Consider the following 17,433-nt stretch of genomic DNA (forward strand, 5'->3'; position numbering starts at 1 on the left):
TCTGTTGATGGACATCTAGGTTCTTTCCATAGTTTGGCTACTGTGGACATTGCTGCTATGAATATTCGGGTACCTGTGCCCCTTTGGATCACTACATTTTCATCTTTAGGATAAATATACAGTAGTGCCATTGCTGGGTCATAAGGTAGCTCTATTTTCAACTTTTTGAGGAACCTCCATGCTGTTTACCAGAATGGCTGCACCAGCTTGCATTCCCACCAACAGTGTAAGAGGGTTCCCCTTTCTCCGCATCCTCACCAGCATCTGTCATTTACTGACTGGTTAATTTTAGCCATTCTGACTGGTATGAGGTGGTATCTCATTGATTTGTATTTCCCTGATGCCGAGTGATGTGGAGCACTTTTTCATGTGTCTGTTGGCCATCTAGATCTCTTCTTTGCAGAAATGTCTGTTCATGTCCTTGGCTGGATTATTTGTTCTTTGGGTGTTGCATTTGAGAAGCTCTTTATAGATTTTGGATACTAGCCCTTTATCTGATATGTCATTTGCAAATATTTCCTCCCATTTTATCAGTTGTCTTTTGGTTTTGTTAACTGTTTCCTTTGCTGTGCAAAAGCTTTTGATCTTCATAAAGTCCCAACAGTTCATTTTTGCCCTTGCTTCCCTTGACTTTGGTGATATTTCTAGGAAGAAGTTGCTGGGGCTGTGGTCAAAGAGGTTGCTGCCTGCTTTCTCCTCAAGGATTTTGAGGGATTCCACTCTCACATTGAGGTCTTTCATCCATTTTGACTCTATTTTTGTGTGTGGTATAAGGAAATGGTCCAGTTTAACTTTTCCGCATGTGGCTGTCCTATTTTCCCAACACCATTTGTTGAAGAGACTATCTTTTTTCCATTGGACATTGTTTCCTGCTTTGTCAAAAATTAGTTGACTATAGAGTTGAGGGTCCATTTCTGGGCTCTCTATTCCATTCCATTGATCTATGAGTCTGTTTTTGTGCTAGTACCATACTGTGTTGATGATGACAACTTTGTAATAGAGCTTGAGGTCTGGAATTGTGAAGCCACCAACTCTGGCTTTCCTTTTCAACATTCTTCTGGCTACTTGAAGTCTTTTCTGGTTCCATATAAATTTTAGGATTACTTGTTCCATTGCTTTGAAAGAAAAAATTGATGGTATTTTGATAGGGATTCCATTAAACATGTAGATTGTTTTAGGTAGCACAGACATTTCACAATTAAAATGACTTTTAATCATTTCACAAAATGATTAAAAGACATTTTCTTTTAATCCATGAGCATGGAACTTTTTCCCATTTCTTTGTGTCTTCCTCAATTTCTTTCATGAGTACATTATAGTTTTCTGAGTACAGATTCTTTGCCTCTTCAGTTAGGTTTATTCCTAGGTATCTTACGCTTTTGGGTGCAATTGTAAATGGGATTGACTACTTAATTTCTCCTTCTGTCTTGCTGTTGGTGTATAGAAATGCAACTGATTTCTGTGCATTGATTTTATATCCTGACACTTTACTGAATTCCTGTATAAGTTCTAGCAATTTTGGAGTGGAGTCTTTTGGGTTATCCACATAAAGTATCATATCATCTGCAAAGAATGAGAGTTTGACTCTTCTTTGCCAATTCGGATGCCTTTTATTTCTTTTTGTTGTCTGATTGCTGAGGCTAGGACTCTAGTACTATGTTGAATAGCAGCGGTGAGAGTGGACATCCCTGCCATGTTCCTGACCTTAGTGGAAAAGCTCTCAGTTTTTCCCCACTGAGAATAGTATTTGCTGTGGGTTTTTCATAGATGGCTTTGATGGTATTGAGGTATGTGCCCTCTATCCCCGCACTTTGAAGAATTTTGATCAGGAAGGGATGCTGTACTTTGTCAAATGCTTTTTCAGCATCTATTGAGAATATCATATGATTCTTGTTCCTTCTTTTATTAATGTATTCTATCACATTGATTGATTTGCAGATGTTGAACCAACCTTGCAGCCCGGGAATAAATCCCACTTGGTCGTGGTGAATAATCCTTTTAATGTACTGTTGGATCCTATTGGCTAGTATTTTGGTGAGAATTTTTGCATCTATGTTCATCAAGGATATTGGTCTGTAATTCTCTTTTTTGATGGGATCTTGTCTGGTTTGGAGATCATGGTAATGCTGGCCTCATAAAATGAGTTTGGAAGTTTTCCTTCCACTTCTATTTTTTGGAAGAGTTTCAGAAGAGTAAGAATTAATTCTTCTTTAAATGTTTAAATTATCCTGGGAAGCCGTCTGGCCCTGGGCTCTTGTTTGTTTGGAGATTTTTGATGACTGCTTCAATCTCCTTACTGGTTATGGGTCTGTTCAGGTTTTCTATTTCTTCCTGGTTCAGTTGTGGTAGTTTATATGTCTCTAGGAATGCATCCATTTCTTTGAGATTGTCCAATTTTCTGGTGTATACTTGCTCATAATATGTTCTTATAATTGTTTGTATTTCTTTGGTGTTGGTTGTGATCTCTCCTCCTTCGTTCACGACTTTATTTATTTGGGGCCATTCTCTTTTCTTTTTGATAAGGCTGGCCAGGGGTTTATCAATCTTATTAATTCTTTCAAAGAACCAGTTTCTAGTTTTGTTGATTTGTTCTTCTGTTCTTTTGGTTTCTATTTCATTGATTTCTGCCCTGATCTTTATTATTTTTCTTCTCCTGCTGGGTTTAGGCTTTCTTTGCTGTTCTTTCTCCAGCTCCTATATACTTAGGGTTAGGTTGTGTATTTGAGACCTTTCTTGTTACTTGAGAAAGCTTTGTATCGCAATATATTTTCCTCTCAGGACTACCTGTGCAATGATTTTGAACTGCTATGTTTTCAGTATCATTTGTTTCCATGAATTTTTTCAATTCTTCTTTAATTTCTTGGTTGAACCATTCATTCTTTAGAAGGATGCTCTTTTGCCTCCATGTATTTGGGTTCTTTCCAAATTTCCTCTTGTGATTAGATTCTAGCTTCAGAGCACTATGGTCTGAAAATATGCAGGGAATGATCCCAATCTTCTGGTACCAGTTGATTTGTGACCCAGGATGTGATCTATTCTGGAGAATGTTCCATGTGCACTAGAGAAGAATGCATATTCTGTTGCTTTGGGATGGAATTTCTGAATGTATCTGTGATCTCCATATGGTCCAGTGTGTCATTTAAGGCCTTTACTTCCTTGCTGATCTTTTGCTTGGATGATTTGTCCATTTCAGTGAGGGGGGTGTTAAAGTCCCCTACTATAATTGTATTATTGTTATGTTTCTTTGATTTTGTTATTAATTGGTTTATGTAAATGGCTGCTCCCATGTTAGAGGCATAGACATTTAAAATTGTATCTTCTTGTTGGACAGACCCTTTGTGTATGATATAGTGTCCTTCCTCATCTCTTATTATAGTCTTTGGCTTAAAATCTAATTGATCTGATAAAAGGATTGCCACCCCAGCTTTCTTCTGATGTCTATTAGCATGGTAAATTGTTTTACACCCCCTCGCTTTAAATCTGGAGGTGTCTCTGGGTCTAAAATAAGTTTCTTGTAGACAGCATATTGTTGGTTTTTTGTTTTGTTTTGTTTTTTAATCCATTCTCATACCCTGTGTCTTTTGATTGGGGCATTCAGCCCATTTACATTCAGCATAACTACTGAGAGATATGAATTTAACTGTCATTGTAGTGCCTGTAAGGTGACTGTTACTGTATATTGTCTCCATTCTTTACTGGTCTACGACTTTGAGGCCGTCTCTTTGCTTAGCAGACCCCTTTCAATATTTCCTGTAGAGCTGGTTTGGTGTTTACAAATTCTTTCAGTTTTTGTCCTGGAAGCTTTTTATATCTCTGACTTTCAGTAATATCCTAGCTGGATATAGTATTCTTGGCTGCATGTTTTTCTCATTTAGTGCTCTGAATATATCATGCCAGTTCTTTCTGGCCTGCCAGGCCTCTGTGAGTAAGTCTGCTGCCAATCTAATATTGTTACCATGTATGTTACAGACTCCCTGTCCAGGGCTGCTTTCAGGATTTTCTCTTTGTCACTAAGACTTGTAAGTTTTACTATTAGATGACGGGGTGTGGACCTGTTCTTATTGATTTTGAGGGGGGTTCTCTGTGCCTCCTGGATTTTGATGCTTGTTCCCTTTGCCATATTGGGGAAATTCTCTACAATAATTTGCTCCAATATACCTTTTGCTCTCCCCTCTCTCTATTCTTCTGGAATCCCAATTATTCTAATGTTTCATCTTATGGTATCGCTTATCTCTCAAATTTTCCTCCTGTGGTCCAGTAGTTGTCTGTCTCTCTTGTGGTCAGCTTCTTTATTCCCCATGTTTTAGTCTTCTGTATCACTAATTCTCTGTTCTGCCTCATTTATCCTAGCAGTAAGAGCCTGCTTTTGATTTTTTTTTTTAAATTTTTGACTGCACCTCACTAATAGCTTTTTTGATTTCAGCTTGGTTAGATTTTAGTTCTTTTATTTCTTCAGAAAGGACTTTTATTTCTCCAAACAGGCTTTCTCTAATATCTTCCATGCCTTTTTCAAGCCGAGCTTCCACCTTTAGAATCATCATTCTGAACTCTAGATGTGACACATGTTACTAATGTCTATATTGATTAGGTCCCTAGCCTTTGGTACTGCCTCTTGTTCTTTTTTTTGTGGTGAGTTTTTCCACCTTGTCATTTTATCCAGATTAATATATGAAGGAGAGAATAAAATACTAAAAGGGTGGCAAAGACCCCACAGAAATGTGTGTTAACCAAATCAGAAGAGACCCCAAATCATGGGGGGAAGAAAGGGGGTAAAAAGTTAAAAAAAATTTTTTTTAAAAGAAGAAGAAAATATAGATATTAGACTGGTGAATAGTACAGAGCCACCCATCTAATTTTGGGAGTACTTTGGTCTCTTAGAAGAAACTACTTCCCAAAATTTTAAAGCAAGAAAAATATTACACACACACACACACAAAGGTAAATATGATGAAGGGATGGAATATGACTGTAAAGATGAAAATTTTTTTAAAAATTCTAAAAAAGGAGTTGATAAGATAAGTTGGTTGGGAAAAGAAAGAAAAAGAAAGTGGAGAGAATTTGCTCAGGCTGAAGACTAGAACAAAGTCCTGTGCCAGATTTAGGGTATATTTTGATCTATTAGAAGAAGTTGTATCCCAAAATTTTTTAGAAGGAAAAATCTCTATGTGTATACAAAAAGTAAAGTTAGATACATGAAGGATAAACTATGACTATAATAATGAAGGTTCAAAAAGATTTTTATTTTTTATGAAAGCTACTGTTAAGATAAACTAGTTTAAAAACATTAAAAGTGGAAATAGTAAAAGTTTAAAAAAATTAGAATAAGAAAAAAATAAAATTTTAAAAAATTAATTAACTTTGCAAGACTAAAGAATAATGGGGAGAAAGCCATGAATTCCATGCTTTGCTTTCTCCTCCTCTGGAATTCCACTGTTTTCCTTGATAAGCGAGCTTGGTCTTGGCTGGATTTCTTGCTGATCTTCTGGGGGAGAGGACTGTTGTAGTGATTCTCAAGTATCTTTGCCCGAGAGGCAGAATTGCACCACCTTGTCAGGGGCCAGGCTAAGTAATCTGCTCAGGTTCGCTCTCGGCAGCTTTTGTTCCCTGAACGCTTTCCGCTTTCTGTAGAATTCTAGGTGATGGGAATGAAAAGGTGGCCTCCCACTCTCCAGCCCAGAGGAGCCAAAAGCTCAGGGCCCCACTCCGCAGAGAAAAGCTCTCAATCACTCCTGTCTCCCTGGTCTCCAGCTGTGCGCTGAGCTCACCCAGCCTGTGAGCAAACGTCTCTTGTCTCTGGCACACAGCCCCGCCTGAAGTCTCCAAACCCAGCAGATCACTGCTGCTCGTCCTGGAAGGTCTCCCCGTATCTGCACTTGTGGGAGCCCTGCTCAAGGAGCAGAGGCCTCATTGTGCCATGGATCACAGTTTAAGGTAACCCCGAGCTGAGAGCTCACTCCTGGGCTCCATATCTGTAGCCGGCTTCCCTGCTCTAATACCTGTGAGCTCTGCAGCACTCAGACACCCCCAATCCTCTGGTGACCCCGTGGGACCTAAGACCACACTGTTCCCACTAGGGCTCCACTCCCGCTAAGCCTCTGGAATGATGTCCCTCTGTGGAGCAGACTTTTAAAAAGTCCTGATTTTGTGCTCCGTTGGTCCGCCACTTGCCGGGAGCCAGCCCCCCGCCCCCACCCCGTGGTCTATCTTCCCATTGCTTTGGATTCACATTCTCCACAAGTCCTACCTTTCAGAAAGTGGTCGATTTTCTATTTCTAGAATTGCTGCTCTTCTTCTCTTCGACCCCCTGTTGGATTTGTAGGTGTTCGAAATGCTCTGATAAACTATCTAGCTGATCTCCTGCTACCTGATGTCGTCTCAGTCTGCTACTCCTCCGCCATATCGACTCCTCCCTAGCATTCAAGATATTTAAAGTGATGCAATAATCTTTAGTCCTACACCAAGAATGTTTATACTTAATAAAATCACTTGCATTTACTCTTTTCTTAGCCACCTTTTCTTTTTTTTAAATTCCCTTATTCCTTCTACTGGTAACAACCAAAATAGCATATATGCAAATACATGCCAGTATACGACTTCTTTGTACTTAAGAGGTCCTTAAACAACTGTGATCCTCTAGTTTTATAATCCAGATATCTATTCTAAGATTGCTTCATTTAATGAAATTGAGATAAAAATACAAGCACCCAAATTCTTTCCAGTTCTACTTGCCAAAACATTCCTAGACTTGAAAAAATTAGCAGCATTCTACTGTACATATCTCGTAGCACCTCAAATAAGATAGTTCTAAATCTGAATTCATTACTTCCTATCATCTCTCTTCTAGTATCACTTACCTCAAAAAGTGCACAACCATCCAGTTTTGACACCTTCTCATACCACCCTTTTAACACGCCCCAGTGATTATGATCTACTGATTCCTTCTCCTGAAATTTCTCCATACACTAGCCAGAGTGATCTTTTTAATAACACAGATCTTCGTAAGAGTTTTGCCTTCTACTGCTTAAAACTCTTCCATAACTATTTTTCTTAGATTAAAACCAATACTTTATCAGAGTCTTCAAGGCCCCCAACCACTTTCTCAAGTATATCTCTTACTACTCATTTACCACATTCCAGCCACTCTGTTCTTCTTTCAGTTCCCCAACGTTGTACACTCTACATGCATTCTACACTATATACTACCTGCCCTACAGCCTCAGTAGCCCTCTGCCCAAGTGAAAACACATTCTGTCCTGAAATACGTTCCTCTGTTCTGGGAACTACATTCTCTCTTTTTGCCCCTGTCTCAATGGCTGCTTCTTTCCATTCCCCCTTGCTGGGTCTACTTCCTTTGCCTGACCTCTACATGCTACTATGCCTAGCCTTGATCTTAGACCATTCCTACAAACACAGTTCCTTAGCATTATGGCTTGCTGATCTATATGCTGAAAAATCCCTTTTATGGACTGAGGTATGTCCCCCACAAAAGTTTTCACTTTACGAAAAACATTATGCTAATAAATTGGACAAATTTCTTAAAAGATGAACCTTACCTAAGTTTGTACAAGAAATAGATAATTTGAATAGCCCTACATATATTAAAAACTTTGAATTTATGGTTGAAAACCTTCTGCCAAAGAAAATTTCAGATCTAGATGGCTTCACTGATGAATTCTACCAAACACAGAAAAAATTATACCAATTCTAGATATTCCTCCAGAAAATGATGCTAGCATTACCCCCATACCAGAAGGAAGCAAGGACATTATAAGAAAACCATAAACCAATGTCTTTCATGAACACAGATGCAAAAATTCCAAATAAAATTTGAGTATCTCAAACCTAACAACATATAAAAAATATAACACCTCATACCTGAGTGAGATTTATCCCTGGAATGCAAGGCTAGTTTAATGTTGAAAAATCAGTCAAAGCAATTCACCATTAACTAAAAAAGAAAATCAACTGATGCAGAAAAAGTTTTGGCTTTTTAGATTCAAAATCCATTCCTAATAAAAACCCTCAGCAATTTCGGAATAGAAGAAAACATCTTTATCCTGATAAAGTGTACCTACGATAAACTTACACTTTACTTCCCACGTATCTGAAGGACTGAATGTTTTCCCTAAGATCAAGAAGAAGACAAGAATGCCCACAGTCACCTCTGTTCAACATTGTAATGGGAGTTCTACCCAGGGTATTAAGGCAAGGAAAATAAAGAGTATCCAGATTGGAAAGGAAAATGTAAACATGACTTTATTTGCAAATGATGTAATCATTTATATAAAAAATATAATACAATCTACAAAAAAAACTACCAGAGCTAATAAATGAGTTAGGAAGTTTGTAGGCCACAAAGTCAATACACAATCAACTGTACTTCAGGTGGCAGTCCAAGATGGGAGCTTAGGAAGATCCTGAATTCACCTTCTTCCACAGACACAGTAAATCTACATCTACATGTAGAGCAATTCCTGTTGAAAATGAACTAACTGAACAGCTTCTGCACAAAAAAATTTATGGGGGAACCACATATACAACAGCAGGAGAGACGGAGATACAGACAGTAACCACAGGAAACCATACCCAATGTAATGCCTTATGGTAAGGAGGGACATCAGTGAGGGGCCCCTGCACAAGCTCACCCACAGTGGAAGAAAAAAAAAAATGAAACAAACACAGCTGTTTAAAGAGCAATTAGAATGTAAGTGATGAAAATCTACTTACTAACCCTACAAATGGGCAGGGACTCTCAGGCTGGAACTCTCTGGGGTCAGAGGTGTCAACAAGCACCATATTTTACATTCCACCCTCCCTCTCCCCCCCCACCAATCCACCTTCACAGTGCAGACAGGATTAGGGTCTGGGCACTCTCGCCAACCTACTAGGACTGCCCTAGCAAGTCTCAGATCCCTAGCCCACACACATTCTAGCTGTCTGCTAAAGGTACCCACCCCAGCCACAGGTGTCCTGTCAAGGTAACCCCAGAGCAGCATACTCTTAGCCCAGCCCTACTCCAGCTCCAACTAGCCAATGCTGCCAGGTTTACCAGTCTACACAGAGGATGCTCCTGCTCAAGGTCACGCCTTCAAGACTGAGAGAGGTAGGTAGCTATTCTGATGCACAGAAACAAACACAGAAAGTCAAACAAAATGAGGAGACCGAGGAAGATGTTCCAAACAAAGAAGAAAAAACCCTGGAGGGGGGGAAACCTTAAGGAAACAGAGGTAAGTAATTTATCAGGTAAAGCACCTGATAAAGATTTCCAAGTATTAGTCGTAAAGATGCTCACTGCACTTAAGAAGGAAGGAAATTCAACAAAGAGAAAATACAAGAACCAGAGGTGAAAAATAACTGAAATGATACAGAAGGACAAATCCGCATTTGGCAGACAGAATAGTAGAAATTACCTAATCAGAACAACAAAAAGAAAAAATAATTTTAAAAAATTGAGAGGAGCTTTAGAGATGAAAACATCAAGTGTACGTATTTTTTACATTATAGGGGCCCTAGGAGAAGAAAAAGGGGCAGAAAACTTATTTGAGGAAATAATGGCCAAAAACTTGCCTAACCCAGGAAAGGAAACAGACATCCAGGTCCTAGAATCAAAGAAAGTCCCGAACAAGATGAACCCAAAGAGACCCACACCAAGACATAATAATTAAAAGTAACAAACCTTAAAAATAAAGAACCTTAAAAGCAGCAAGAGAAAGACAAAGTCACATAAGAGGGAAACTCCGTAAGATAATTGTATCATATAATTCAACATCCATATAATTCAACAAGTTGTATCATGCTCCTTGATTTCAAACTGTACTACAAAACTATACAAATTAAAACAGTATGGTACTCACACAACAACAGACACATAGATCAATGCAATAGAATAGAGAGCTCAGAAATAAAACCACACATAAATGGTCAATTTATCTACAAGAATGAAGGAAAAAATACAATGGGGAAAAGACAGTCTCTTTAATAAGTGGCATTAGGAAAACTGGACGACAACACACAAAAGAGCAAAACAGGACCACTTTCTTACACCACACACAAAATGGATTAAGGACCTAAATGTGAGACCTGAAACCATAAAAATCCTACAAGAGAGCATAGGCAGTAATTTCTCTGACATCAGCCATAACAACATTGTTCTAGATATATCTCCTGAGGCAGGGGAAATAAAAGCAAAAATTAAACTATTGGAACTACATCAAAATAAAAAGCTTCTGCACAGTGAAGGAAACAACAAAACTGAAAGAAACCTCCTAAGTGGGAGAAGACATTTAAATAATCAACAAAACTAATAGGCAACCTACTGAATGAGAAAGGATATTTGCAAATGACATATATGATGAGGGATTAGTACCCAAAATATATGAAGAACTTATACAACTCAACACCCCAAAAAAACAAATAATCCAATTAAAAATGGGAAGACATGAACAGACATTTCTCCAAAGACATCCAGGTGGCCAACAGACACATGAAAAGATGCTCGACATCACTCATCATCAGGGAAATACAAATCAAAACTACAATGAGATACCACCCCACAGAATGGTTAAAATCAAAAATACAAGAAACAAGCGTTGTCAAGGATGTGGAGAAAATGGAACCCTCTTGCACTGTTGGTAGGAGTGCAAACTGGTACAGCCACTGTGGAAAACAGTATGGGGGGTTCCTCAAAAAGTTAAAAATAGAATTATCCTATAATCCAGTATTTGTACTACTGGGTATTTACCCCCCAAAATACAAAAACACTAATTTGATGGGCTATATGTACCCCTATGTTTATAGCAGCATTATTTACAACAGTCAAATAGTGGAAGCAGCCCAAATGTCCATTGATAGATGAATGACTGGATAGAGAGATCACTCACACACTCACACACACACACACACACACACACACACACACAGAGGAATATTCAGCCATAAAAAAGAATGAAACCTTGCCATTTGTAATGACATGGATGGAGCTAGAGAGTATAATGCTAAGCAAAATAAGTGAGTCACAGAAAGACAAGCACCATATGTTCTCTCTCATATGTAGAGTTTAAAAAACAAATGGGCAAAGGAAAAAGAGAGAGAGAGAGAGAGAGAGAGAGAAACCAAGAAACAGACTCAACTACAGAGAATAAACTGGTGGTTACCAGAGAGGAGGTGGATGGGGGATGGATAAAATAATTGGTGGGTTTTGGGGATGGACTCAGGAGACTACTTTTGCTGAGTACCGAAATACTGGGTGATGTATGGAAGTATTAAATCAATATATGATACACCTGAAACTAAGATAACATTGTACGTTAACTTTATTAGAATTAAAATAAAAACTTAATTTAAAAAGTGAAATAAAATTTTATAGGAAAACCACAACGAGATACCACCTCACACCTGTCAGATCGGCTACCCTCAAAAAAGCCAAAAACGACTGTTGGTGAGGATGTGGACAAAAGGGAACCCTCATGCACCGCTGGTGGGAATAGAAATTGGTGCAGCCACTGTGGAAAGTATTGGGGTTCCTCAAAAAATTAAAAACAGAACTACCCCATAATCCAGCTATTCCGCTTCTGGGTATATATCAGAAAAAATATAAAAATACCAATGCAGGGAAATACATTTGCCGCTATGTTCACTGTAGCATTAGCCCAGACATGGAAGCAACCGAAGTGTCCATCAACAGAAGAAGGGATAAAAAAGATGTGGTACACATGCACATACAATGGAATATTACTTTGCCACAAAAAAGGAATGAACTCTTGCCATTTGTAACAGTATGGATAGAGCTAGAGGTATTATGCTAAGTGAAATAAATCAGAGAAGGACAAATACCATGTGATTTCATTTATGTGTAGAATCTAAAAAACAAAACAAAACAGAAATACAGGAAACAAACTTTCGGTTAACACAATGGGGATTGATTGAGGGCAAGCAAAACAGATGAAGGAGATTAAGCAGTACAAACTTTCACTTACAAAATAAGTAAGTCATGGAGATAAAATCTACAGTGTAGGAAATATAGTCAACAATATAATAACTTTGTATGGTGACAGTTGGCTCTACACTTCTTGTGGGAATCATTCTGTGATGTATAAAAGTATAGAATCACTATGATGTACACCTTAAACTAAGATACTGTATGTCAATTATGCTTCATTAAAAAAATAAGTGGTATTTCTCTATACTCGTAACTAAAAGTCAGAAATGAATTTTTAAAATAGTAACAAACAATATGAAATAGATAAGGAAAAATCTGACAAAGGGTATGTAAGACCTATACACTACAAAACTTGGCTTAGAGATATTAAAGAAGACCTAAATAAATGGGAGATATACCTTGCTCTCAGGTCGAAGATTCTATATTGTTGTCAATTCTCCTTAAATTTTAGACAATCCTAATCGAATCCTAGCAGACTTTTTAAGTTGAAATTGACAAACTGACTCAGAAATTCATATTGAAATACAAAGGATCTTTATAGCTAATATAACTTGTGGGAAACAACAAAATGGGAGAATTATCACTACCTGATTTCTACTATTAAGCAACAGTAATCAAGACTGTTGTGTTGGCACCAATATAATGCATACCAAGGTACAAAAGCCAACAGCTTTTTCAAAATGTAGTGTGTGAATGCCTGTATCTCTATGTGCAGAATCATAAAAATTGATTTATATCTTTGATCCATATTTTACAGCATGAACAAAAATTTCAAAATGGGGGCACCTGGGTGGCTCAGTTGGTTAAGTGTCCAACTACTGATTTTGCTCAGGTCATGGTCTCAGGGATGAGAGATCGAGCTGAGCGTGGAGCCTGCTTGGGATTCTCTCTCCCTCTGTCCCACCACCTCCGCACCTCTGACACACTCTCTCTCTCAAAAAAAATAAATAAATAAATCAAAATGGATTGTAGATCTGAAAACAAGACCATTTTCTCCTAACAACCAGTGCGTTAGTGTTGCCAGTGAAATATTCTTTTCTTTTGTTTTTTGGATATGACTACTAAGTTAATATAACTTTCAGGTATCTTCCTAATTTCTTTTTAAGGATTCTTTCATTGCTATATCTCAGTAAGATTCCATCAATTCCTTTAGCAACAGTGTAATCTGAAATGCATCCAAAGATAATTCTAAAAGTAATTATGAAAAATTGGGGGGTTTACCTATTGCTGTTTCTGGCATCGCAAAAAGAGACTTTTCAGTAGCCACTCGGAATTGCCCATGAACTGAGAGACCAACTCCCTAGGAAAATAAGGCAAAAAGTTGTTTAAAGATACTGTAAAAAGGATATGCAAACTCATACACACACAAACATTTTAAACCACGTAAACTATCTGTATATTCTACAAGAATTTCTTTTAGGAGATACACTGGAGAAAAACCCTAAAGTACATAACTTAGGAGCGCTGGACAAAAAATATATGGGTGTTGCCGGTATCTGGAATACTGTTTTAGCTAAGATGTCTTCAATCAGCATTTCATGTTTTGCTTAGTATCCTCTTCCCGCTTCCCTCTACTTCAAATCCAGTACAGCATGACAGAACGGTGACTGTTCCCAGAACCGCTGACTCTTGTCACCGGTGGAACCTGTCATCAAAAGAGCACAACCAAGCTATTCTAGCTAATTTCAGTGGTCTCGACTAGCATATTAACACACATATTCACATGTTTCATCATTTATTACGTAGTTCCCAACATTAGTAACATCATTTTTCTCAGATACAACATTTACCAGGGTCAAATGTCCAACCTCTTAAAAACTGATTATGAAACTCAAGTTTTAGAAGATAAGATTTGGCTGGAAGTCTATCTCTACTTTGTTAAATGTCACTGAAAAGGGAAAACTTAACAGCAAGCTTTGAATAAACATATCTGAAAAAAACACAGTTGAGTAAAATGAGTAAGAGTATACCCGTGAGGACCAAGTACCCAGTTAACACCAGTGCTCACACTACGAAAGCTGTCCCTGTATTACGTTCTTTTCTCCTTACTCAGAACTTCTGTTAGACTACTGTAGTTCTCATTCTTGTTCCTGTTTAACCAGTACAGTCTTCGTCCGCAGAGCATTAAATGAGTTAAAACATATAAAGTGCTTAGAGCGGTATCAGGCACTTCAGAGGTCTCTAAGCATTAAACAGACGGGCCTCATTTCTATCTTGTTCTTTTAATCTTTCATCACAATTTCATCAACTCTTTCAAGTGTCTTCATACTGAGTTCAGCCATTTAAAAGTTCTTGAAACTTTTCCCACGTGGGGTGTAGAGATTACTTAAGGGTTCTTGAAACTTTAAAACCTTCTTATGTCACAAAAACACATACAAAGTTCTTATAAATTTTATAAACTTATTAAAATTACTTATAAAAATCTAGAGATCACTTAAAAATAAAATCTTTAAGAATAATAAAAATATAAACCTTCTTGAAACTTTAAAACCTTTTAAGAAACACTAACACACACACACATTTCTTATAAATTTTACATGTTATATGCACTAAGCTTAAATTTTAGAAGACCATGTAAATAAACAAGAAAGTGAATAAAATTCTTCAGCCACTACCTACATCTCTTAGTGTTAACACTTATAAGTTAAATCCACAATGTTTGATAGTCTTCGTACAGGCAAATATCATGTCATAGGAGTTCTATGATGACACAGCCAACTGACAATGCTGAGCCCAATTCAACTGTATATACTTCAAGATTAGGAAATCTTACGAATTTTAATGAAGAAAGCACTACTAGTTTTAGGATTGCTTTATGATTTTGGAAGTCCTTGGTTCATATTCTCTCCACTTTTAGTTTATCACATTGTAGCTGCAAGTTATTAATGCTCAGGAATATCCTACTAAGAACTTAAGAGCTGGAATGGATCCCCAGTTCTCCAACTTTCTTCTTTGGAATCCTAGAGCTCAGAACTGCCTCCCTGGGGCTGCACAGCTTCAGGCCTCATGAACTGACCCTGCTTCAAACCTCCTCTGGTCATTGCCACCCACCTATTTAATTAACTCTGAATTCCACAAACAACGATGGCTATATCCCCCATTACCAAATATTTACATACAAAGGTAAAATCTGACCACAACCCTAATCCTAGCCTCCTCTCTCTTTCCAGAGAAACAGTTATTACTAATTTGTTACGTAACCCTTCAGATTTTTCCCTATGAATCTCTAATAGATATCCGAACAAACGTGGACACACACAAACACACCCGAAACTGCGCATGGCCTGGAAGGCTCTACGCAGTATGGCCAGCCTACCTCGGACTTCACCTCCCATATGTGTGCTTATTCCACTAACCACAGGGCCTTCCTGCCCTTCCTCCAAAAGTTCAAGCCTTTATAGTTTCAATTAATCATATAATTTTAAAGTGAGGAAGACGTACGAGAGAAGGCCACTGTCTGCCTTATCATTGCCCTATATATACCCAAAGACTTCGCCCTTCCCTGAGCAGTGGCTGAGCCAGGGATGGGCACCCAAGGGCAGCCGATCGAGGCTAACGGAGGCAAACCGGAACTGTAAGGCACAGGGAACAAAAGGAGAGGACGAGAAGTGCACTAGGCAAGGTTCTCACTCTAAGGTATTTAAACCAAAACACGGTGGGCTGCTGTGAGTTGACGACAGCCAATGCTTAGAACTCATTTGAAATCTGAACTGAAAAAGACGTGACCGCCAAGCTAGAGCAGCAGTTACACGTGGTGACGGTGAATGAACCGAGAAGGCTGCATCCAGTGCACATGACACTGAGGACAAAGCAAACCTATAGAAAGCAGCAGACACAGCTCTTAGTTCAGTTTTCCGACATCTAGCGATGCCACTGATTTTGGTCTGGGGATTCCCATGTCACCTCTGCACCTGACAACTGCTCCGTTCTCTTTCCTGGGTCTGTTTAAGTTCATGCTCTTTTCAGTTATTAAAGTCTCTTGCTACGTTTTCAGTTAGAACCCAATCTACATCCTGTCATGCTCCAGCATCACACAAGATACTAGCTGCCCGTATGCCTTCTCCTGCTAACACTGCTCATCCAGACCAGTCCCTCCATCACATCTTCTGAAAGATTCCTTGTCTGGCAAGAGAACCATTTAACAGCCCAGCTTTATCTACCTCCTGAAATCAAAAGACAAAGAAACTTACGAGCCCCGTATTTTTTGATGTAGAAACTACAGATTCAGTTATCTTGTATTACATAATACACTTTGTTTCACCCATAACTGATAAAATGAGCGAAATCAAAGACTCCAAGATTTTAGGAAGGACTTATTAATGAGCTTTCAGAATAAGAGATACTTGACACAAGTACCATTAAGAGCCAATTTTAAAGACCTTTTAATTACGAAGAAGGCTGGAAAAAATGCTAGCCACTGAACTTGGAGGTACTAAGAATATAAACGCTGATCAGCACTGAAAAGGATGTAGGAACTCTGTGGCAGATTCAGAGCTAATTTTTGCATCTTATATAAAAGAACCCACTATAGATTGTTTACAATAAGTCCCCCTTGGAACTTTCAAAATTTACTGTTACACACTTTTTAACCATTAATCTGAGCTGGTACCCTTTGCTAGATGAAAAAGCCTTCAAAGTCTTCAATTTTATTCTATTAATGGTCACGCTGTGCAGACTCGTTCCCCAAATGTAAGATGTCATTCTAATTCCTAACTCTCCTCAAACACTCTCCCCCTGCATCCCGCCGAACCCACTACTCGAATCTCCGCTCATCGAACTAGGCATCTCACAGCATGCGGCGAAGCTGCCTTGTCCCCACTTCAGGAAACACGTGACTTTGAGACACCTACTCGCCTGGTCTTCCTTCGTCGCAGGAGTTGCTCTTTCTCTTCTCCCTGACACACAGATGCGACCTGCCCCCACCAGTGATCAGGGTCATCCCTCTACTGCATTCACCTGCACTCGGGTCACTCCGGATTCTCTTCCCGCGTGATGCCTTCCAAGAGCCCAGGAACTCAAGCACCATAACATTAAAGATTTAAATCATTTCGCCATCCTGATTTCTCTAGAATTTTACATCTAGCTGCCTACTTAATGTCTCCACTTAAACATCTAGTACTTTTCTCAATGTTCAGACATCAGAAGTAAATCTCTTGATACCTCCTTAAATGTGCTACTCCCTCAGTAAATACCACCACCATTCACCCAGCTTCTCAGGCAAAAAACCTCAGCATCATCTTCTTTCTAATTTCTTAATCTAACCTATGAACTGGTCTTTATAGCTTTGACCCCAAAATATACTTTGGATCGGTCCACGGTTCCCATCTCCACTGTCACGACCCTAGCTGAAGTCACTAGGATCTTCTGCCTGGGCCTGGCGCTCTTGCTTCCACTCTTGCCACAGTCTATTCTCTACACAGCAGCCAAGTAAGATTATTAAGTGTATATTGGTTAAGGTTTTCTCCTGCCCAAAATTCTCCAGTAACTTCCCATTA

General features: G+C 38.6%; 1 protein-coding gene across 6 annotated transcripts in view; it reads right to left on the bottom strand.

The window, feature by feature from the left end:
• Window positions 1–17,433, bottom strand: part of HIBCH (3-hydroxyisobutyryl-CoA hydrolase) — a 95,872-nt gene that overhangs the window by 27,582 nt on the left and 50,857 nt on the right. For all 6 annotated transcript variants that reach the window (XM_032354176.1, XM_032354171.1, XM_032354172.1 and 3 more), the window contains one exon: window positions 13,160–13,238. In XM_032354176.1, the coding sequence (XP_032210067.1) occupies window positions 13,160–13,238 (79 nt within the window). The remainder of the gene's footprint in view (window positions 1–13,159; window positions 13,239–17,433) is intronic.

Source organism: Mustela erminea, chromosome 8 (assembly GCF_009829155.1).
Source record: "Mustela erminea isolate mMusErm1 chromosome 8, mMusErm1.Pri, whole genome shotgun sequence".
NCBI classification, from domain to species: Eukaryota; Metazoa; Chordata; class Mammalia; order Carnivora; family Mustelidae; genus Mustela; species Mustela erminea.